General features: G+C 39.3%; 3 protein-coding genes across 5 annotated transcripts; 1 reads left to right on the top strand and 2 right to left on the bottom strand.

Moving 5' to 3' along the window:
• Positions 1 to 603: 603 nt before the first annotated feature.
• On the bottom strand, positions 604 to 8,003 carry LOC147163194 (transmembrane protein 151B-like). Of its 2 annotated transcripts, none has more exons than XM_086095749.1 (2): positions 7,639 to 8,003; positions 604 to 5,371 (listed from the first exon to the last, which is right to left on the bottom strand). In XM_086095749.1, exon 2 carries the CDS (start codon positions 5,291 to 5,293, stop codon positions 3,962 to 3,964), a length of 1,332 nt encoding a protein of 443 aa, XP_085951875.1. In that variant the 5' UTR covers positions 5,294 to 5,371; positions 7,639 to 8,003; the 3' UTR covers positions 604 to 3,961. The 2 variants fall into 2 exon arrangements, with proteins under 2 accessions (XP_085951875.1, XP_085951874.1); XM_086095748.1 differs by having other exon boundaries at positions 7,482 to 8,003.
• Positions 8,004 to 10,170: 2,167 nt separating this feature from the next.
• On the bottom strand, positions 10,171 to 11,414 carry grxcr1b (glutaredoxin and cysteine rich domain containing 1 b). Its single transcript, XM_086095181.1, is given in 2 exon segments — positions 10,171 to 10,272; positions 10,843 to 11,414. Coding segments are annotated over 2 exon segments (513 nt in total). The 5' UTR covers positions 11,254 to 11,414.
• Positions 11,415 to 12,427: 1,013 nt separating this feature from the next.
• utp25 (UTP25 small subunit processor component) lies at positions 12,428 to 21,879 on the top strand. Of its 2 annotated transcripts, none has more exons than XM_086093946.1 (12): positions 12,428 to 12,576; positions 12,769 to 12,808; positions 13,729 to 13,897; positions 13,975 to 14,196; positions 14,310 to 14,398; positions 14,486 to 14,896; positions 17,319 to 17,532; positions 17,600 to 17,802; positions 18,494 to 18,676; positions 18,797 to 18,906; positions 19,413 to 19,658; positions 21,426 to 21,879. In XM_086093946.1, the coding sequence occupies exons 1-12, from the start codon at positions 12,476 to 12,478 to the stop codon at positions 21,676 to 21,678; spliced, it is 2,241 nt and encodes a 746-aa protein (XP_085950072.1). In that variant the 5' UTR covers positions 12,428 to 12,475; the 3' UTR covers positions 21,679 to 21,879. The 2 variants fall into 2 exon arrangements, with proteins under 2 accessions (XP_085950072.1, XP_085950073.1); XM_086093947.1 differs by having other exon boundaries at positions 12,468 to 12,576; positions 13,992 to 14,196.
• Positions 21,880 to 21,984: the final 105 nt, after the last annotated feature.

A 21,984-nucleotide genomic window follows, 5' to 3' on the forward strand; every position in this document is an offset into this window, starting at 1 on the left:
TCATCTCAATTCCATATAGCACCCTGTTGGTATGTTGCCTCCTTGTCTGCCTTCTTGTTTCCTCTACAGTAATGCCAGTATACGCTGCTACGCAAATATCACTATAATCCCCATCATACACAATGTTTTATTTCCATGAATATACGTATATCCAGCCTGGCAATTTTCTAATTGTAGGATGGATATGAAGTACATACAGTAGGAGAGCACGAGGTGACCAAGTGGTTAGCAGTGGCACATCCGCCTCACACTTCTGAAGTTCGACTGCTATGTTCTCTCCATGTTTGCATGGGTTTTCTATGGGTACACCAGTTTCTTCACACTTTCTCAAAACATGCATAATAGGTTGCCTGAAGACTAAATTGTCTGTAAGTGTAAGTGCATGTGAATAGTTGTTTGTTTGTATGAGCCCTAGCTGCAATTGGCTGGTGCAGTCCAAATCTGTCGCCCCAAGTCAGATGGGCATAGATCATAGGCCCCAGTTTTCCAGTGACCCTATGAGGACAAGGTAGAAAATTGAGGGATGAATAAAGTACACAATACCAAAGTGTCTTAACCGTATCCCTGAGGCAGCTTCTGTTGTGCATTTAATACAAACACACATAAGTTCGTACTGACATTTATTGCAGATATTATTTTCCAGCATAAGATAGAATTGCTTACATATATATTTTTTTAAATATAGTCACCTTTACAGTAATTCGAATATTACAACAACAATAATGTAAATTTTTACAAGTAACAAATTAGATTTGTTATGTATAATGCTGTACAACAGTGGTCCTCAACCTTTTTTTCCGCCATGGACCGGCTCTTTGTGAACCGGCAAATATGTACGGGAGTGAAGGGTGGGGGGTGCGGGTGGCAGAGTTATTATAATTTTTGTAATTTTCATTTTAATTAGTTTTTATTTCGTTTTGAGTTTTGTTTTTTAAATTTAGTTAGTTTTAATTTGTTTTCAGTGTGGTTCTGTTAAGTTTGTATTAGATTTTTAAAAAATGCTTAGTTTTAGTTTGGTTTGAGTTAGTTTCAGTATTAGTTTCTTCTTCTTTTTTATGTAAAGTCAAGCAGGCAAATTTGTCGACTAGGAGCGACGTCATCTGAAGGTGCTTTTCTATTGGCTGCTGCTCAATGACATCACTTCTGTGGCATCATTTTTATATGGCTTTACTGTGGTTAATATCGAAATAAATATACCTAAAATTACATTTAATATCATGTATTAAATTAATTACCAAATACTAAAAGGAAGGACATTTTCGCTATAATTATAGTTAGTTTTAGTTAGTTTTGTAAACATAAAATGTAGTTTCAGTTCATTTTTGTTTTTTTGAAAAGCATTTTCGTTTTTATTTTATATCGTTAACAAAATTATTTTTTTAATTTTACTTTTTTCGTAACTAAAATAAACTTGGCGGGTGGTAAAGGACATTCCAAAGACCACTGCTATACAGTATGCTTGAGTACCTTCATATTTGCAATGAATTTACATCAACATTCAACTTCAGTACAATTCGTAGTCTATTGTAATTTCAAGTGCATAATACCGGTTTGACTACATTGAAAACAAAATATTTGCTTCACTATATGTTCACCTGTTACATGTTGTACAAAAAACTCAATATTATAAAATGTCTATGGTGTACCAAGTGTGTATAAGTGCACTAACATATTTGCATTAATTGTTTGTAAACTGTACTTGAGCAGGAGAAATGTACGATACACATGTGACGTTTGCATGAACTCTTCTTATAGCTACATAATTGATACATTGCTCTCATTCAGCTATGCTCGTTAAACACCATGTGTTACGACATAATTATGCAATTGTGGGCTGTATCTGGTGTCATGATACTATTTTTTGCAGAAAAAATACACACTGAGTGCAGATCACCGAAAGATGCCGTCAAGACGGGTGTGATCTTTTCATTATGTAAAATGTAAACCTCTGTCTGCAAGATTCATGCAGATGATATAACAGTTGACAGGTCGTTTTCAGATCGTGGCAGTTGGTAGTAAAAACGTACACTTGAAGAGAATATGCTTGAATAATCATCAAATTCACCCACATCAGGTTCGTTGTACAGTATGTAAAACCTCCCATTTAAAAAAAATGAATTGCTTCTTCTTCTGTAAAGGGTAAAACAATTCAAATGAATTTCCTATAATAACAGTCAAACTAAGAGAGGTTTTTGGAAGCAAACAGAATTTGACTTCACTGTACAAGAGTGTGTCATGTGACCAGGTTAAGTGCATGTTATATAAAGCACAGCTTTCAGTCTCACCCATCACTCATCCCAGCAAAAAACATTCTGAACAATTTAAAAGTTTGACAAAGTTGTAAAAAAGAAAAATGTGTATGATATGCAGCAGAGTGTAAATAGAATTTCTCTCAAGAGATTAGAAGAAGTAGTAGAGTTTGCATGTTCTCTGTGGCTTCCTCTCCCATCCCAAAAACATTCTGCTGAGCTCAAGTAAAGACTAAATTGTCTGGAGGTTCGAATGAGAGTGTGAATGGTTGTTTGTGGATATGTGCCCTGTGAATAGCTGGCGACCAGTCCACAGTGTACCCCGCCGATAGCCTGCAGCTCTTCCGTGTCACTAATGACAATAAGCTGTACTGAAAATTAATGGATGGACTGATTACACTGGAGAGACATTTGGAAAAAAAATATGAGTTACATTTTCATGCTGATTAAAACTAAAATTGGCATGCTGATTCCAAAATTGCAGTCAGTCAAGTATTTTTTTTCCTCATCCTACCCTCCAGGTAAGCAAAATGACATAGCTGTAGTAAGACTGTAGTAAGAAGAGCTAATTATATGATTGGACTCATCCACAGCTACATGTTGATGTGTTTGTCCAATCACAATTGAAACAGCTCCCAAATGCTTGGTACAATCATCTACAAACAACTTTTTCAGATAGTGATACTCTTAATCGCGCAACCATGGGCATAGCGTTGTAAGTTCCATACATACACATTTAACAGGGATCCTATTGTTCAAAAACATAAAGAGAAAAACTGAGATCAATTTTGGATTCCTCACCCAAAAATGTGTCAGAAACAGCTGTCACACCTAACTCAACAAAAAATGGTGTTCCTTCAGTGTAATAAAAGTAAACACACAAAAAAGAATAAATGAACTGAAAATAACAGTTAGCGGTGAGTATTGCGTGGCATAGATAGGTTTCATTCTGCTTCCTTTGATATGCATCAGTGCAACTAACATTCTCCATTTTACCTTCCACTTGAGATGATTCAACTTCTGCATTTATTGCTGTAGTTAGAAGTAGGTCAACAATGGACTAAGAATCTCATCAAACTTGCCAACGAATTGGATGCATTCCTTTTTTGGATCCAGCTCTTGTGAGGTAACTGCAGCGCTACTTTTATATACTGAGATTTTAACTCATTCACTCCCAGCCCATTCGCTCCCGACTGTTTTACTGGAGTTTGACTGATTTTGTAAGGCCCACAAAATATTGTGTTCTATTTGCTATAAAACTATGAAACCTACCAAAAGAAAGATTAGAGTCTCTTATATTTCTATCTGTTTCCGTTTTGCAGCAATTAGCATTACAATATAGCTAAGTTTTATCAATATTCACAAACCTGTTGAAAACACTGACAAAAACAGCTTTTTGCAACATGGCCTTGGCTGATCTCTTTCTCTGCTGCCACCTGTTGGCCGTTTTTGTAATAACTACCATTTCTTCAAGCATTCTCTTCAGTCCAGAGGTTGCAAAAAAAACCCATAAAAAATGTATAAATACGTCTTTGGGAGCAAATGAGTTAAAAGTGATGGCAATGATGTGCAGTGTTAACAGTCTTTGTCCTAATCACACTTATTGCTTTGCTGATTCACACATTCAGGATTTAGGCATTTGTTTGTGTATCTCACATGCAGCCAAGTGTTTGTATGCTACAGATATTCTTGATGATTTTTTTTTCACGCAGTCATAGTGAAGTCTCCACACAAGAGCCGTTTCTGTGAAATGACCTGTGGTTGTGGCAGTTCTCGCTGCAGTGGACGATGAGCACCGGGTAGCACATTGCGTTGTCATAGTCCGGGGGTTCTTCATCATCTGTGGTGTGGCGCTCCGACAGACAGCGGGTGTTTTCGCTGGGACTTTCCTGGTCGTCCAAGCTGCCGCTCCTCCAAAAGCAGCTCCTCTGTGATCCGTAGCGTCGGGCCAGGGAGAATCGGCTGCCGCTGAAGGGAATTCGTGAGCTGGCTCCCGTGCAGATGCTGAGGGCGCTTCTGGAGAACACCGAGGAGCAACTGATGGCCCGGTGGCAGCGCTCACAATTCTGGCGAATGCCACTGAAGCTGGAGGGGCACTGGGCTAGGTCCATGAGGCCCGCCTCCGAGTAACTGGGCACCAACTGCTGGTTGGACCGAATGTGCCACTCCAATTCCGTGCTGTCGATGGTGTTTACACGAGGGATCCGTCGCCAGTAGGGCTGGTCCTCACACGGCGTCACTGGAATGTAATCGTGTCCGAAGAGTTTCTCGACGCGATAGTGGACGTATGCAGTGCGATACTCTGCGAACACTCGTAGAGGCCATGAGAAGGTGAGGAACGAGGCGAACCAGAAGACGTAATGGGACAAGTACCAGGGATGGTGCTCTGGGTCGGACAAAGCTATGATATATTCCTTCAGTTCAATGTTTTTCAGGTGCATGCCCTCCCTGGCTTCCATGTAGTCATCCAGCCCTTCATTGTCAGTGAAAAACCTTGCTCGCTGTGTAAGGTACGAATTCTCAGACTCAACGTTGGCAAAGCTAAAACACTTGGTGAAGCGCATCTTGGTGAGGGCGGACTTCTCCAGACTGAGCAGCTGTTTGGAGACATCTTTCACTCCACAGTGACCGTAGTCAAATTCGGCTTCCGCCACATGAGTGTTGACTCGCTCGTGGTAAACTTGCGTACTGGTGTACGCGTCCCCATTGCGGTAGCGCGTGACTTGCCGGGTGCGACGCACGTAGTGGTAGCTGATGGCCTTCCACCAGATGCAAGGTTTGGCTTGCTGCATTCTCTGGATTCGCTCGTAAATGCCCTCCACGTCCACTTTGTGCTGCAGCTCGTTCTGCACGTGGCAGTGCCAGCATTCCACCAGGTAGACCAAGTAGAGCATGCCCAGTAGGGCAAGAGGAATGTAAATGTAGCCATCGGAGCAGGGGCTGTCGTGGTACATCATGGATTTCCCTTTGAATGCACTGTCGAAGTTGAGGCGGGTCACTTCGGTCACATGACACCAAACCATGGCTCCCATGCAGCCGTACATGAGAACGGACAGGAGAAGGCATTTCCAGAAACTCTCCCGACATAGTGACTTGCTTAGAGATTGCTTGAGGGGTTTTTGCTGCAGAAAAAGAAAAAACAATGCAATACATGAAAACTGTTTGGGCGATTAAAGGATCTCCTTTTAAGGCATACAAACATGAATGGTGTTGTTTTGAATGTTAGCAGGAATTACACTGACATTTTTTATTAATTTATTTTTTGGGGTCGGGGGGGAGGGGGGTTATTTTTATTTATTTATTTTCACCACTTTTACGACCACTCTATCTGTACTGCTAAATGAAACATAAAATAACACAAATTTTGATGGTTATCTTATTTTACAGATTTTTCCTATATTTTGAAAATATAATTTCATTTTCAAAAATAGACTGTGATCTTATTTATATACTGAATGTAAAATTACATGAAATCACTCATTTTGAAAATACACAATATTTCTGTTCTTTTACCCAAGAAACTCATTAAAAATACATATACGTATTGTTAAAATATGTTCACAAATTAATCTTAATTGTAAAAATATTTGTCTGTTATTTAAGGGAATAAACTGTAAAAATACCACTTTAAAACTCTGGAGGAAAAAGGGAAAAAAACTTTTTAGATATTAAATAGTAAAAAATAATAATTTTATGATAAATGATTTCTTAATTGACTAATGTTTTTTTATTTATTCAAATAACTACTTTATTTAATATTGCTGTAATGTCCTAGATCAGAGGTGGGCATTTTTTTGTGTCATATAATGTTATATTACATCAAACACAAATTATTATAAAACCTCTTTCACCCCAAAAAAAACATGTCATTAAAAACAACTAACAGCACATTTCTGTAGCCTACTTTTAAGGATTCCTATTTGTAATACAACGTTTACCTATTACATTTCTAGGTAATTTAATTGTTTTAAAATGTGAAAATGTTTCTAATGAAACATTATTAACCTGAAAATAAGGCAAAACCTTGTTGAAATTACAACTGCAAATTGTATTTTAATTATGTGGGGGGATTGATTTTACGAGAAGCAAGAATTATTAGAGTTATTTCACTGTATTTTTTGGCACCCCAGCTGCTAGAAATTGACAGTTTTTTAAAAAACTTTTTATTTTCCATTTTCACAATTAACACAACATTATGCTTAACCGATAACAAACAACAAAACAAACCCCTTAATCAAAAGAATAAAACTGACTTCGAGAGAAACTGACTTTGAGAGAAAAAAATTAAATTAAATTAAATGCGTACATTGTAACAACAATTCAAACATCAGAGTTAAATATTCCAAGACACATCATTCTGCTTTTCTAAACAGAGTCCAGATAAGACACAACATCTTTCCATCCACAAGTAATAAGATCCATTGTCATTTGCAGCCTTGCAGTCATTTGTTCCATGGTGTAAACCTGCTTCAGTCTCTGTCTCCACTGTGCTATATTTGGTGCAGAAATAATCAATACACCGTTATCATTTTCTTAGCAATCAATAACAGAATCTGTAAAATATACCTTTGTCTTGAATCATATTGAACCTTTGTCACATCTCCAAGTACGTACACCACCGGATCTAACGGAACATTTACTTTTACAATTTTTTCCATTTCTACCTTAACAATTTTCCAAAATCCTTCAATTATAGGGCAGTCCCAAAAGATATGTAGTCACCAATTCCTCCACAATTCCTCCAGCACCTATCAGTTAAGGGTGCCTTTACAAACTTAGAAATCTTAAGAGGAGTATTAAAATACCTCATTTTAAATTTCCAATCGAATTAATTCCATAATTGACTTCTCAATCCTTTGTGACAGTCCCTACACAACTCTTCCCCATGTCTTGAATTATAGTATTCCGTTCCATTTCCCACTTTTCCTTGATATCTAGTGTATTTAATGAAGTGTCATAACATATCCTTTTATATAAATGATGATAAATTAATATATAAATGTCAAAACTGCTGAACATGGAAAGCTAGAGTCGTGTTTCATTGTGTGTTATTTTCATGTTCAAAACGAACGTTCAAACCAACCCAATGCAAGCGCATTATGTGCCATTATGGCACAGTCCTTGTGTGAAAACAAACACATTACTCCACATTAGCATCATACATGCTGTGAACGCATGCACATTGATTTACATTCCCTAAACAACAACAAGAATCATGCGTGAAGAAGATACCTCCTCTCTGGTGTCTTCTTCCAACACGACGGTGGTCGTGGTGGTGCTGGTGCTGCTTTCACTGGCAGTCGCAGCCGATGCCGGAGGAGACATGATGCTGATCGGCGATTGATGATGATGATGATGATGATGATGATGATGACGGGGCGTGGAGTACCTCGCTAATGCAGACTCCTCATGATCGACAGCAGCCAGAGCTTGAGGGACGCGAGGAAAAACTCAAGACGCGCAGAAAGACGCATCTTGGAGCCAGTGCGTGAATGCGGTAGCTCGAAGACGGATACGGGTGCACGGGGAAGCCCGCATCCCAACACCCCCCGGCCCCCCTGTACCGTGTGCCGCAGTAACACGATAGCAAACCAGCGTACAGAATATTGGCGTCTCGTTATGCCACGCTGAGCATGACCTGCACTTCCGGACCGCCGATTCTTTTAGCAGACGACGTCTTGTGTACTGTTGGCACAATTGCTCTCCATGGTGCTGAGGTAGGCAGGAGAGGAGGCAGGTAGCACACACGATGAGACCAGGCTGTTGCATAAATCACTTAAAGGGAAATCCCACCCCATTCCCTCCACCCAAAAACAAAACAAAAACCTATACACTTCTGCGTACCTGGAGTTGTTTTTTTAAACACTGAATAACACGTGAATAAGTAAAAACTACACCCTGTTTTATAAGATGCACCCCTCCCCCTCCCCACTTACGCTTTTGTAAACAAGTTCAAATGTGTGTTAGTGAGTTGCCAACAAAAGTGGAAAAATCCACTCAGTTTTCACGTGAACCCACACCTCCGTGCTCCTAAGCCCAAATTGGATGTAGGAGCCCTCTATTTCTGCCAATAATGTTGATTAATGGTCATTCACAGTTCACATACAACTAAACCACAATGCAGCAGTGTCAGGTTCTGTCCGGAATGTGGCGGTTGGGGACCCAAATGCAGGGAAGCAGAGGCAAGAAGGCAAAGGTGGAGTCCAAAAGGGGTTTCTTTTAATTAAACAAAAACAATGAGGCAAAACAAGGCAATGTACAAAGAAACAAAAACAACGAAGTTTGAAAAAAACAGGGGTATTCCATCAAGATGGATTAAGGAAAAGCCTATCTTATTTCGGTGAACCCGGCTCATTTTAATTAGAGTTCCGTTCCATTAAGGTGGGTTATATAAATCCCCATTCAGTAACCATGGTAATTTAGGGGCAGATGGTTAGTTAGCTTTTTATTTCTTGCTTGCTCCTTTTTTTTTTATGTATGTAATGATTGTGGCTTGTACATTAGCTGTTTAAGATGCTACTATTTTTTTGAGAAATATTGTACATAATGAATTGATATACTATCTTCTCTGATTTCAAACCATTCCCTTTATCCAAATTGGTGATTAGTTAATGCACATGTAAATCTCAGACTTTCTTAATATTAATGTATGCAAAGTTATTATTGATCATTTCTACCTTTGGTCATCCACAACACACTGATGTGCAGCAGGAGGACAAAGTACACAAGTTATTAGCTAAACCGCCTATACGGCATACTGTATATCAAACAAACGTGACTAATGTTGAAAGTATGATTTCCATTTGGTCTTCCAGCAGGTAATCAATGGCGCGCACACATCAGCACCTGGCAACGTGACAGGCAGGACACAATTTACCGTATTTGTTAAGTATCACAATATTCACAATGGTAACATTGTGGGTAAAATATTAATTTAAATATCCCCCGACAGTGAATATTGGCGGCAAGACGTACCTCGTGTCCGCAACGCAGCCAGGACTCCGGAAGGTACACAGTAATTCAGTATAGTGTTGGACTGCTTTGGTATGGGTTGCAAGTTAGATATGTAATTTATGCAATTTATTTATCTCCCAGGATGCAATAGACGCAGTCTCATCCATACTACTGTCGGGACCCCACAGGGTGGATTACATGTGCTCGTCAAAAAATTTGAATATCCTCAAAAAGTTGAATAATTTCTATAATTCCATTCAAAAAGTCAAACTTTCATAGATTATAGATTCAGGGCCCACAACTTTTTCAATTATTTATTTGTTTATTTTTGCATTATTTGGGCTTCCAGCTAAAAAAATAAAAAAGATTGAAAACAGGATGTCAAAAATTTTGAATAATGTGAAGAAATCCCCATGCATACTTCCCAGTGTTTTGCATAGGGAAAAAAGATGGATGGTATTTTCAAAACGATATGTCAATCTTCAATAGTTGGTTGTATTCCCTTTGCCTTAATCACGACCTCGATGTGCCGTGGCATTGCCTGGGGTTCCTGGAAGCCCAGGCTTTATTGATGCTTGCTGTCAGCTCTTTCTTTTTGGGTCTGATGGCCCTCATTTTCTTCTTTCTTTCTTTTTTTCTTTCTTTCTTTGCTGAAATAAAACTGAAAATAATTGTAAACCCCAACATTCCGTCAAACGTTGGTTTATTTAATGCAACAAATAAGTTGCAACACAGAAAACTGAACTCACTATTACATCTTATTATACAGGTTGACTATAGATAAGAAGCACTAGCAAAATTATGAAATGTAAATAAAAAGGCACAGTCCAATGAGTGTGCAGTATGTGCTATGAAGACCTTAATGTCAAAATCATATTAACTTCGGCATCCAAACAGTACTTCAACTTTCTACAAAAAAACATATTCAAATATTCAAAGCTCAGATTGATTTAATCATTCATTAGTTTCATGTAACAATGTATTTAAATGCAGATTGATGAAAAGTTTCCTTCTTTAAAATAATCTAATCTTTTTCCCAAGGTCTCCTTTTTTGGTGACGCAGTGGTCCCTTCAAGAAAGGCAGAATACAAAAGTTATGGCTACATAACATCATCTGATCCCGACATTCTCATTCACTGTTTTAAAAGGAACCCCCGACTGTAATGACAAATTTGCTCTATATTATTTATTTGGTTGTTACTAACATAATTATGAGATTCATTCTTCAAAAATAATTTCCAGTTTAATACGTTTTGTAAAAACTTTATTTGGACGTACGCCGCCATTGTTATTTACGTCGCAACGCATTCAGTGCATAGTGACTGAATGGCGGCTGGCTCTCTGCCGAGCAATGTGAAACTCCTATGAAGAAAGCAAGGTAAGCCTCCATAGCGTTCCTAAAGGGATGATCAAAACTCTTGAATGCGTCTGGTGAATGACGAGAGCACGGCATTGGGGAGGGTGACTCTCCCAATCGCATGTTGTTTCTTTAGGAACGCTACGGAGGCTTATAGAGCAAACGTGTCATGACGGTCGGGGTTCCCTTTAAAGAACCTGCTAGCATGGTTGCTCCCATTCATCATAGTGATGTTTCTAATTATTGCAAATCATTAAAATAATGGTATGAAATTGTACTTACAGAATACATTTTGGAGAGGTTGTTGAAAAGCACTTGGCCTGCACTCACTTTGTTCCTCACCCCTCTTATGGTTCCATTTTTGCTGCAGATATTGAGTCGCGTGTTGCTGAAGAGCGTCTCTCTCTTGGCACTAGCATACAAAAGCAGGTCATCGGGTTCGCCACCATTCTCCTCCATCGAAGATTCAACCAGCAGTCCTTTCAGGTGGCTGTTGGTCTCACTCGGGGGAGATGAGACCATCTGCTGTGCCTCTGGACCGCCGGTGCCGTCCATGTCCACTGGGTCAGACAGCGACCGGCAGCGTCGTGTCTCATCCTTGAACACCTCAGCCAACACGCGGCCACTGTTGGCAGACGCTACTCTGAACCTAACTGTTCTCACAGTCTCCTGTTTCACTTTGGAGCCCTCCATTGAAACACAAGTATACTTCACATTTCACACCTAAGTCAACAACACTGGACATATTTTTTCAGCCTAAGCCATAGCCAATTACTGCGCAATAATCAAACAAAAACATCCCGACGTGCCAAAATGAACTGAAAATAGCCAGAGTACAAAAACTGGACACCAAACTGTTGAATAATAAAGGAGCCTCTGTCATGGCAACAGCTAAAACAGGCAAACTGTAAACCGATACAGGTCAGATATTCAATAATTGACTCGTAGTTTTCCAGGAGCAGTTATCTGTGTCTTGTCTTGAAAAGATATATGAGCAGAGGTGTGATAAGCTGGCAGTGACTAAGAATGACCCCTCAAGGAACTACCGATGACCTTTTGTGCAAATTGCTCTCCGCCTGGTGACTTTTATTTGACCCTGCAATCTGACGAGTATCTTAAGAGGGTATTGTACTTGACAGTGACTATGTAAACATGGCCTGTAACTGTGTAGTCCAAAGCATTTTATCATGCCTCTTATTCATTATTTTGAAAACAATCAAAGGATTGTATGCGGCCAATGCAATAAAACAGGCGTGTCAACCTACGGAAAAGTTTTATTTTCTTTTTGTTTAAAGTATTCTACTTTAACCTCCAGGATCCCTTGCTGATTTGGCAAGAGAAACATCTGGTGTATCACACGGTATGATCCATTTTCAACTCGACTTTAGAAAACAGGTGAACCATGATTGGTCATTACCTGAGCCCTCAGCAACTGTCATTGTTAGTTAACAGCATGTGGCAAAATGCGCCCCAGCCCCGAGATGGGTAAAAACAGGTGGATATTCCACAAAAACATTATTAATCGGAAGACCGTGTTTATACTAGTTTGGGCACATACACCATGAGAGGACTTTCCCTTTAATTGAGTGGAACTTTATTGTTTGTTTATCATTTGTTCATCTATCTATAGTGAGTGACAGCCAGAACAATTATATGCCCTTCCGCTTGATAACAGCAATTAACGTGCATACACTTTTGTGACATTTTCCTAATAAATATGTGTCTCGGTCTTGGTTCAATAAACAGGTTGGGAAACAATTACAGTATCTCGAAATGTGTTTTACCTGTCCAGCGATGCTTGCAATGCTTCCTGGGTTTGACCTGTAATTCTACTCCGGTGCTGCAGATGGCAGTAGCGCGCAGCTATTGGGCATTAACCAACAGATGATTTCGAGATTCACGTGGGACAGTCAACATGGGGAAAAGAAAGCACAATAAGCAACTTTTTACCAGTCTGACCAAAAAACAGAAGAAACATTTGAAAGAATTTGGAGAGGAGCATCCATTTCACGACGTGTAAGTTGCAATCGAAACGTGTAAAAGGCTGAAAATGCAGGATTCTTAGTCAAACTAGCTACGTTATGGAGTGGAAACAGTTTCAATATTTAGCCACCACGGTATTACAATATTTACATTGTGGTTAATGAAACGCTCAAAATTATCATTTGTTTCTGTTCTTCTAACTTTATCCGTGTGTTATTTCCACAGAGTCAATGATACATCTGAAAAGACACAAATAGTGAAACTGGTGAGTGATGCTAAGCGTTTAACGCAGTGGTTATTTTGCCGTGAATCACGGGAGAACTACAAGTACACGTTTTGCGCCAGTGATCGTGTACCAGTTGGTGCAGTAGTGGATCGAGCGCTCGGTGCTTGGTCACGGGTCAAATACCACCCTCAAGCTGTCATGTTTACAATTTTTGAAGCCAGTCGGGAGTTTTGTTTCACGTGTTTATTGCAGAATTGAACAGTTATTCTGAGGGTTGGGGTTAGACAGGTAATGCCAAAAGCAGCTTATATACGGTGGGAAAAAAATAATTAACACTTAGTGAAATTTTACAATTAAAGTACCACTGATTCGGACAGAAGTGGGTGAAGCGAGGCAGGAATCACGCGAAGTATATGACTCACGGCAAAATAATCAATTCACAGTAGCCTACACATCACGCTAAAATAATCTGTAATCATGGTAAAATGCCAGTCAACAGTATTTATTGATTTTACTATGTATTCAAGAAACAGATATTTGAAAAACACATTGCAAAATATTGCTATAGTACAGTGATTTACATTGATTTGAATGCTAACTTGATTTTAGCATTACTCTAACTATAGTAAAAGTGTTAAAGTACCACTTTTGTGTTTGCAAATCAATGCTAATAGTAGGATTTTTCTCAAGAATGCATGCTAGGTGTGTTAGTTGCAATTCTCGCCAGCCAAGCACAAACTTGGCTATATGAATTTTTTTAAAGAAAAAGACAAAGACATTTTAGGGTGTGCTCAATAGCTTTTTAGTATTTTGAATAATATTTAGGAGCCAAATGTACTGTAGCCACAGTTACATTTTGTGTCATTTTGTGCGTGAATTATTTGAAATGTCATTGGGGGGGACATGTCCTCCAATTTTATAATGACCCATATATGCATGCTGATATTTTAAAATTTAAGGCACCAAGCCCAGAACAGTCTGACGCTGAACTGGATGATTTGGAGGAGGAAGAGGAACCAGAGCAGAAAACAGCCTATCAGAAACTTCTTTCCACCCTTAGTCAACCCAACCACCACGACCAAAGTGAAGAGAGCAGCACTGAGGAAGAAGAGGAGTTTGTTGTTGAAGGCACGCTAATAGTAAAATACGCATATGGAAGATAAATATGATCATTACAGTTGTAATAAATGAAGTGGTGATTGCAGAAAACTGTGATGCCCAGGATGATGGTGGTGACGAGTCTAGTGAAGAAGACGAGGAAACCGAGGATTCTGGTGTAGCGCTTTCTCAGTCATTAGAAGGCAAGGAGGAGGAGGAGGAAGCAGGTGGTGAGGAATTCATCGACAAGGAAAATGAGTCCCAATTCTGCCTGGAGACCAATGAAAGGGGGCAAGAAGACATTGACGATGTTGCTGAACAAGACAAAGGTAAGGAGCAAATCTTGTTTTCATAGTGTTTTGTCAAGTTGATCAAACAGATTTGATATTTCCACTTTTCAGAGCTTGAATAAAAATATATACTGGTATTTTGTACACTCTAGATATGTTTTCCCAGCATTTGGGCACAGAGCTGACTGATGATGATGTGCAAAAGATTACATCAGGCAGCAAAGCGAAGACCCAGATCACGGTACTCACTCTGACATAACCTGCACAGTGTGCTTTTAAACTATTTCATTAATACATATTTTTTCCCGTTTTATTTTGCTGAACTTAGTGGCCAAAATTCTGCTCACTTCTTTGCATCACTCCATTGGAGAGGTTCGGCCCCATCTGCTCTTATAAAGACACTGAGCTCCCAGCCTTCCACAAACTCTTGGAAGCCAGTTGGAAGAATATAAACATGTTTGGAAATTGCAAAGAGGAGGCTGAGGAGACAAGCCCTTTCCAGTTGGAGCTGTTGGCTCTCATGGGAACATACAAAGACCTCCACTACTCCGAGACCTGCCCTTTGAAGGTGGGCCCACAGGTTCGAAGCGCTTACTGCCTCCATGTTCTCAACCACGTGCTGAAAGCCAACTCCGGCGTCCTGGCTCACAACGCTAAGCTCCGAGAGCGTCAGCAGCAGGCTAAGCGTGGAGAAGTGTTGCAAGATGAACCAAGAGACCAAGGTCTAACCCGGCCCAAGGTAATACTCACTACACTCAATGAATACTTGGTTCCTTTGCAGGTGGGTTCATCTAACAGTGTTGTGCTTTTGATTTGTGAAACGGCATTGACTGTAGCTAGGCATGTCTACTTTGGCACATCACCGCCTCCAAGAGTGCGTGTCAAGATGATTCACTCCTCAATACGCTAAGCACGGTTTAGGAGTCAGTCGTGACAGGAAAGTTAACTTATTACCCACCCAGTGTCTTTGGTAAAGCCCATATCTCACTGAGCAGCACAGGATTGCGAGGGTGTGTGGACGTAGCGAGTGTTGTTTTTTCGGCAGGCTTCGAAGCACAAGCAATGAATAAAAACAACACCGAAAGCTGTGGTACGCTGCTAGCAATAATGCTACATGGCTATTAGCAACGCGGCGTGGGTTTGCTTAACCGTCCGGGAGACCATTATGCAATTAATTGATTTATTGCATATCGCGACAGCCCTAACTGTAGCTGTAGTGGATATAAAAAGCCTGCACAGCCACATTCAAATGCCAGGTTTCAGGGACTAAGATAAATCAGTCCCTACATTAATTTGTTGTTGTTTTTTATTCATTTTTTTTTCTTTCGGACACATTATTACAGGTTACATCGATCACATAATATCATTTGCAACATTGACATCCGAAAGAAGGGCTGACATGTAGAAGCCATGGCTTAAATTTCTCTGAAAGCTGCTCCTTACTGTGCAGTGTGCACGCATTTTGACCAGGTATGGCACTGGCGCTGCTAACATTAGAAGAAGAAAGAAGAAGAAGTTGCCATCACTTGGGTATAGTATACAATTTCATGAAAATGTACGTAAAGTAATGTCAAATATCGGGATACGTATCACCTTGAACTTGAAGGCCATATATCGGATACACGTTTCACAATATATAACGTATCGTGACACCTGTATTGTGTGTATTGCATTGTATCCTGAGGCAATACCCATCCCTAGTCACATCAGTTTTACTGTAAGAGGGTGTGCACACTTGTGTGACCACATAATCTCTGTTGTTTATTACTCCTCACCTTTCTGGGGGGAAAAAATTCTCAGTTGAGTTATAGGTTACAGTAATGGAAGAAAAAGTTAAGAAATGATTTATCTTAGTCTCGTTTTTTCACAGAAATCTGGCGTTTGAACAGGGGTGTGTAGACCTTTACTGTATATCCACAGGTCAATTTGGTCTGTTGAGCACACCGGTATACAAGTGAAATAAAAAAACAACAACTTATTTTCCACACAAGCCTCACATATTTCCAGTTGTGTAAAGTAACAAAGTACAAATACTTTGTTACTCTGAGATTGTTCAGGTATCTGTGCTTAGTTTCAACTCCATACGAGTCAAAATGGACTTGTTAATTTTTTTCAACACAGCACTGCAGTTTGATATCGCTTGAGATCTTGAGGTCTTAAAAGGCAAAAAAAACAGGGGCAGCCGCAAGATGGAGGAAAGTGAACCAGGCTTAAAGGGATACTTGACTCATTGAGACATTTTCATATTTTGTCTAAAATTAATTTTGATTACTTCATTAATTTTCATGAACAATTAATAGCTTTAAAAACAAATTTTGCCACTTGTTGATGACTGAAGATGACATCACCTGTGCAGAGGAAGCAGATAACCCAAGAAACCCAGAAAAGAGGTGACCTATCTTACTCTTTTTTTTTAAGCTGCAGTATAATAATAATGTTTAGCCCATCAAAATTGGCAGCATTTTTCCTGGCAAACAGTGCGTCGCCACAGCAACAGTGTTCAACGAAATAAAAAGCTTTGCTTTTACTTTTCATCTTGAACATCTCCAGATGAAACACACATTTTCAAGACAATCAGATCAAATCTGTCCAAATTTCTAAACCATGGTCATCAAAAATGGCCCAATTTTTTTGTTTGTTTGTTTCAGAACCAAAGACTTATAACCAAAACAATCTGGCAGAAGCAGAAAAAAAACACGCTTGGTGAAGGAGCATGAATCGAGGTTTCGTCATTTGTTTTTATATCCTAACATGATAACGGCCACTAAAAGAATGTCAGTGCTGAGTAAATATTTTAATAATTTTTAATTGATTTATCCTTTGAAGAATTAATGTTATTTTTTGCAGTTGCAATGCCCTTGATTTTGGGTATTAATTCATGGTCAAAGCCACGAATGCAGTTGTAGAGTATAAAAATGCAAAATATGACATAATCAGTGAAACTTAACATGTTGTATCATGAATATACTGGGCCAGTGCTGCTTCTGACAGGCCACCAGTACCACCCATAAAGTCCTGAGGTCAAACCATGGATCAGCTCCAGCTCACTTGCAGCCCTAATGAGGACAAACACTATAGCATACGGAATCGGATGGATGGGAGAATCGTTGTCTGAAATGAACACTGTGCGACTCTTAACGTATGATGTTCTAACACGACAGGTCCTGATTCTCGTGCCGTTCCGAGGCGACGTTCTTCATATCGTCCAAGCGCTCATCAGTTTGCTGGAACGCAAAGGCAAGAAGGTGGTGGTCAGCAACAAGAAGCGGTTCAAAGACGAGTTTGGACAGGTTGACGACAAACCAACCAATCTGCGCAGACCGGATGATTACCACGCCATATTCTCTGGCAACGTGGACGATCACTTCAAGATAGGTGCGGCTGAAACAAAACAAAAAATCTGTGTTAGTCCACCTTGCTGATTTTCTTTCTTTCTCCACAGGTGTCTCCATAATCAAAGGCAACATGCGCCTTTACTCGCCCTTCTACTCATCAGACATCATCATTGCTTCCCCGCTGGGCCTCCGCACAGTCATTGGAGTGGAAGGAGAATATAAGAGGGACTTTGACTTCCTTTCCTCCATCCAGATACTTGTAGTCGACAAGGCTGATGTGTTCCTCATGCAGAACTGGGAACACGTCTTGGTAGGAACACTGTATATACTGTATATCCATCCATCTTCTTCTGCTTATCGGATTTGGGTCACGAGGGCAGCAGCCTAAGCAGAGCGGGCCGGCGAGAAATGCATCTTGAAGAGAACACGTTCAAACCTGCAGGAACATTAAAGGGATACTTGACTCATTGAGCCATTTTCAGCTGCAAAAAGTTGATATTTTGTCCATAATGAATGTGATAACTTCATTATTTTTCATGTACAATTAATATCTTTAAAAACACATTTTTTCCACTTGCTGTCGACTGAAGATGACATCACCTGTGCTGAGGGAGCAGGTAACGACCAATCATGCCTCACCTGTTTTCTGGATTTGGTCTGTAAACTGAGCCACAATTGGTCGTTACATACTTCCTCAGCACAGGTGATGTCATCTTCAGTCGACAACAAGTGGAAAAATGTGTTTTTAAAGATATTAATTGTACATGAAAGATAATGAAGTTATCAAATTCATTCTGGACAAAATATGAACTTTTTACTGCTTTTTACTGTTTAAGGAAATAATTACTACAAATGAAATTTTTGCCGTGACGTAGTAGTTAAAATGAAGTATTATTGATTGACAGTTTGAATTTTTGTTCTTTTCATTATGTTATTATTTTCTCTATATACGTCTCATTGTATTTTTGACCGTTTTCCTTCACTTCTTCTCCCCCAACCAGCACGTGATGACGCACATGAACCTGCAGCCACTGGAGCCGCATGGTGTGGACTTTTCCAGGGTTCGAATGTGGAATCTCAACAACTGGGCCAGACATTACCGGCAAACGCTTGTATTCAGTTCCATCCAGGACCCTCAAATCAACAACATCCTCACCAAACAGTGTGTCAACTACCGCGGACAGGTTCTCCCTTTCATAGGCTGTTCTGTAGAATCAAATCACACCTTGACAATTTTGTATTTTTGTCGACTGAAATTAAAGTGCTACACTTGGATGATATTTCCATATTGTGTTTCTCTCCAGATCTCAGTTAAGAACGTCCCCAAGACAGGGTCCATTTGCCAAGTTCTTGTTCAGCTGCCGCATGTCTTCCAGATGTTCTCCTCTGATAACTTCTTGAATCACGAGGCACGGTGCGTAAACCATCATGACAATTGTCTCAATGCTCACTCTGCGTGATGAAATTGTTCAACGTTCTCCACTCAAAATATTACATTAAAATAGTAAATATATTTTTACATTAATTGCAATCCCTCTTCAGTTACAGTTGTGCGTGAAAGTTGACATACCTACCTGCTAAATGTCGGTAAATGACACAAAAATGCTATGGTCACCAAATTTCACTTGCCTATCTCTACTCATGTCAACTTCAACCTCTGAAAATATCAAAAATAATTGCTGCAGTATTTTGGATTTTATGGGCATTAAGTCTTTTTCTCACCATACAGGGCACTCATAAGTTTACCGGTACATACCCAAAGGCACACATTCAAACCTACGGATGATTTATATTCTTCAATTAAGCTAAGAAAGTTGTTTTTGGAATGTTGGCGGAAGCCGGAGAAAACCGCCTCCATATCACTGATTGATTTTCCACAATTATTTAATTAGATTTCTTTTTTGCCGCTGCTTCCTGTAGGTTTCAGTTCTTTGTTGACAACGTGCTACCTCAGTACAAGGACTCTGTGATGTCGCACACGCTGATCTACATTCCGTCTTATTTCGACTACGTGCGATTGCGCAACTACATGAAGAAACTGGAGATGAGCTTTGCAAGCGTGTGCGAGTATTCCAGCAAATCGGAGGTGTCTCGAGCAAGGCACTTCTTCCTGAAAGGCGATAAACAGTTCATGCTGTTCACAGAACGCTTCTACTTCTACAAGAGGTGAGTGCTGTCGTGGAAACGTTACTTGAGAAGAGTTTGTCTTTATTTTTGGACCAAATCAAAATGATTTTATTTATTTTTAAAGAAGAGCCTCTATATTACCTTATAGTTCTGCATCACTTTGTGATGTCACATATGCCATGTAGCATATTAACTAATGTTGTGAGAATGTCAAACACGTGATGGGAGAATGGCCCAATACAATTCCAATTAAACCATTTTTAATGGGCTTTTGTTTTATTTCCAGTGACTATGCTTAACACACCAAGTTAATGATTAAGCCAGTTATACAGTATGCAATTAAAAAGACGGTTCTGCTTTCATCTGTTTCTTCAGCTGACAATCCGAGTTGTTGCTTGCTGATTTTCATTCGCCAACACCTGGCTAAAGAAACATTTCTTGCTATGAGCAAATACTCACAAGCCAATTAGCATTCAAGATCAAATCTTAAATTGATCCAATTAAGCCTTTTAGGGGGTAAATACTCTGATCTGAATTTTTATTTATTTATTCTTAAGTAATCCATTTTTAAAGTGGTCTTAAATAAAGCTATTCATAAAAAAGCAAAAACAATCAAAGATGAAGCCTTTAATGAGAATTGAATGACTTGTAGGGCTGGGTTTTAAAAATGGAATAATCGACATAGATTTGATTTGCCTTTTCGAGCCTGATATCGATTCATAAAACCATGAATCGATTATTTTAATATCGCTTGTCCCCATAAATTCATAAGAAAATGGAATTTTAAAGGCCGATTTTTTTTTCACATGAATTTAAAAGTATTTTCTTACATTTATGAAAGACCTGACTTATTGCACTTGAATAGAATTATGAAAATATTTTCATCTTATCATTGCTGATGTCAATGTAAAACATATGTGATTATTACACGTGTTACTTTCATTAGTAAACTAAATCATGAAACCAGTTTAAAATTTAATTAAAATGTAATGTTTATGGAGTTTTTATTATGTCCTTGATATTTGATTAATTTGCTCCCCAAAATGTATAAACACGTTCTATTTTAAATATTACCATGCTCCCAAAGACATATTTATATGTTTTTATGCTAGAGCATACAGAAGGCTTTCAAGCAGCCTCTGAACTGAAGAAAATGCTTGAAGCAATGGTAGTTATTACAAAAAAACGGCCAGCAGGCGGCAGCAGAGTATAAGAGATCAACCAGGGCCATGTTGCAAAAAGCTCTTTCCCCCACCGTTTTAAACAGATTTGTGAATAATGATGCAACTTAGCTATGCTCTAATGCTAATTGCTGATAACAGATATAAATATACTTTTTTTCCTGATGAAAGAAGAGACTCTAATCTTTCTTTCGGTAGGTTCCATGTTTTCAAAGCAGTAGAACACAATATTCTATGGACCTTGCAAAATCAGCTAAAATCCAGTAAACCGGCTGGGAGCGAAAGGGGTTGCTTCAGTGAAAATGACTGGGAGTGAATAAGTGAAGAAGAATTGATGTTCCATAATTAATCAATATCGGATTGAAGTGAACCGAATCCGGAAAAAGACCAAATCGAATCAAACTGAATTCTTGTGAATCAAAATTGAATCGATTCAGGAAATTAGAATTGATATCCAGCCCTACTTATTTGTGACTTTCTGTCTTTCCTTCCCACCAATCATTGTTTTATTTCAAATACTGTACATTGTAGTGATGTATCAGTGATATCTAACTGTTTAGTACATGATGTGTGTTTGTTTAGAATGTTGAAATGTGTCTTTACTTTTTTTTTTTTTGTTCTTCAGGTACACCATCAAAGGGATTCAGAATCTGATATTTTATGGCCTTCCCTCCTTCCCGCACTTCTACAGCGAGGTGTGTAACATGCTGACAGCGGGGGGTCAAGGGGAGGAAGCCAGTTGGACGTGCACGGCCCTGTACTCCCGCTTTGATGCCCACAAACTGGCCGCCATCACCGGCGCTCAGCGTGCCGGGCAGATGCTGCACTCCAACAAGAGCCTTCACCTCTTTATAACAGGCGGGGAAGATCAAACCTGAATGAGCGGGACAGTTTAAACAGGTTGATGGGAATTGATCGCATGCCAGGTGCGACGGTTGTTGATGCATTATCAGTCATTCGAGTACATAAACAGTGTTGAGCATCATGATTGCGGTTTGAGTTGTTAGTGTTTTTGCTGTAAGGTGAAGCCACATTTCATTCAGATGTTTCAAGAATCTGCAAATAAATGTTTTACAGTGTGGTGTGTTCACTCGGTTTTTGGATACTAGACACCATATGACCTGTATGCAGCAATACTGTTTTGTTTTTTTTGTTTGTTTTTTTAACTTCCTCCGTCCCACTCA

The sequence above is a fragment of the Leptonotus elevatus genome, chromosome 14 (genome assembly GCF_054856555.1).
Source record: "Leptonotus elevatus isolate MCC_2025b chromosome 14, RoL_Lele_1.0, whole genome shotgun sequence".
In the NCBI taxonomy this organism is placed as follows: Eukaryota; Metazoa; Chordata; class Actinopteri; order Syngnathiformes; family Syngnathidae; genus Leptonotus; species Leptonotus elevatus.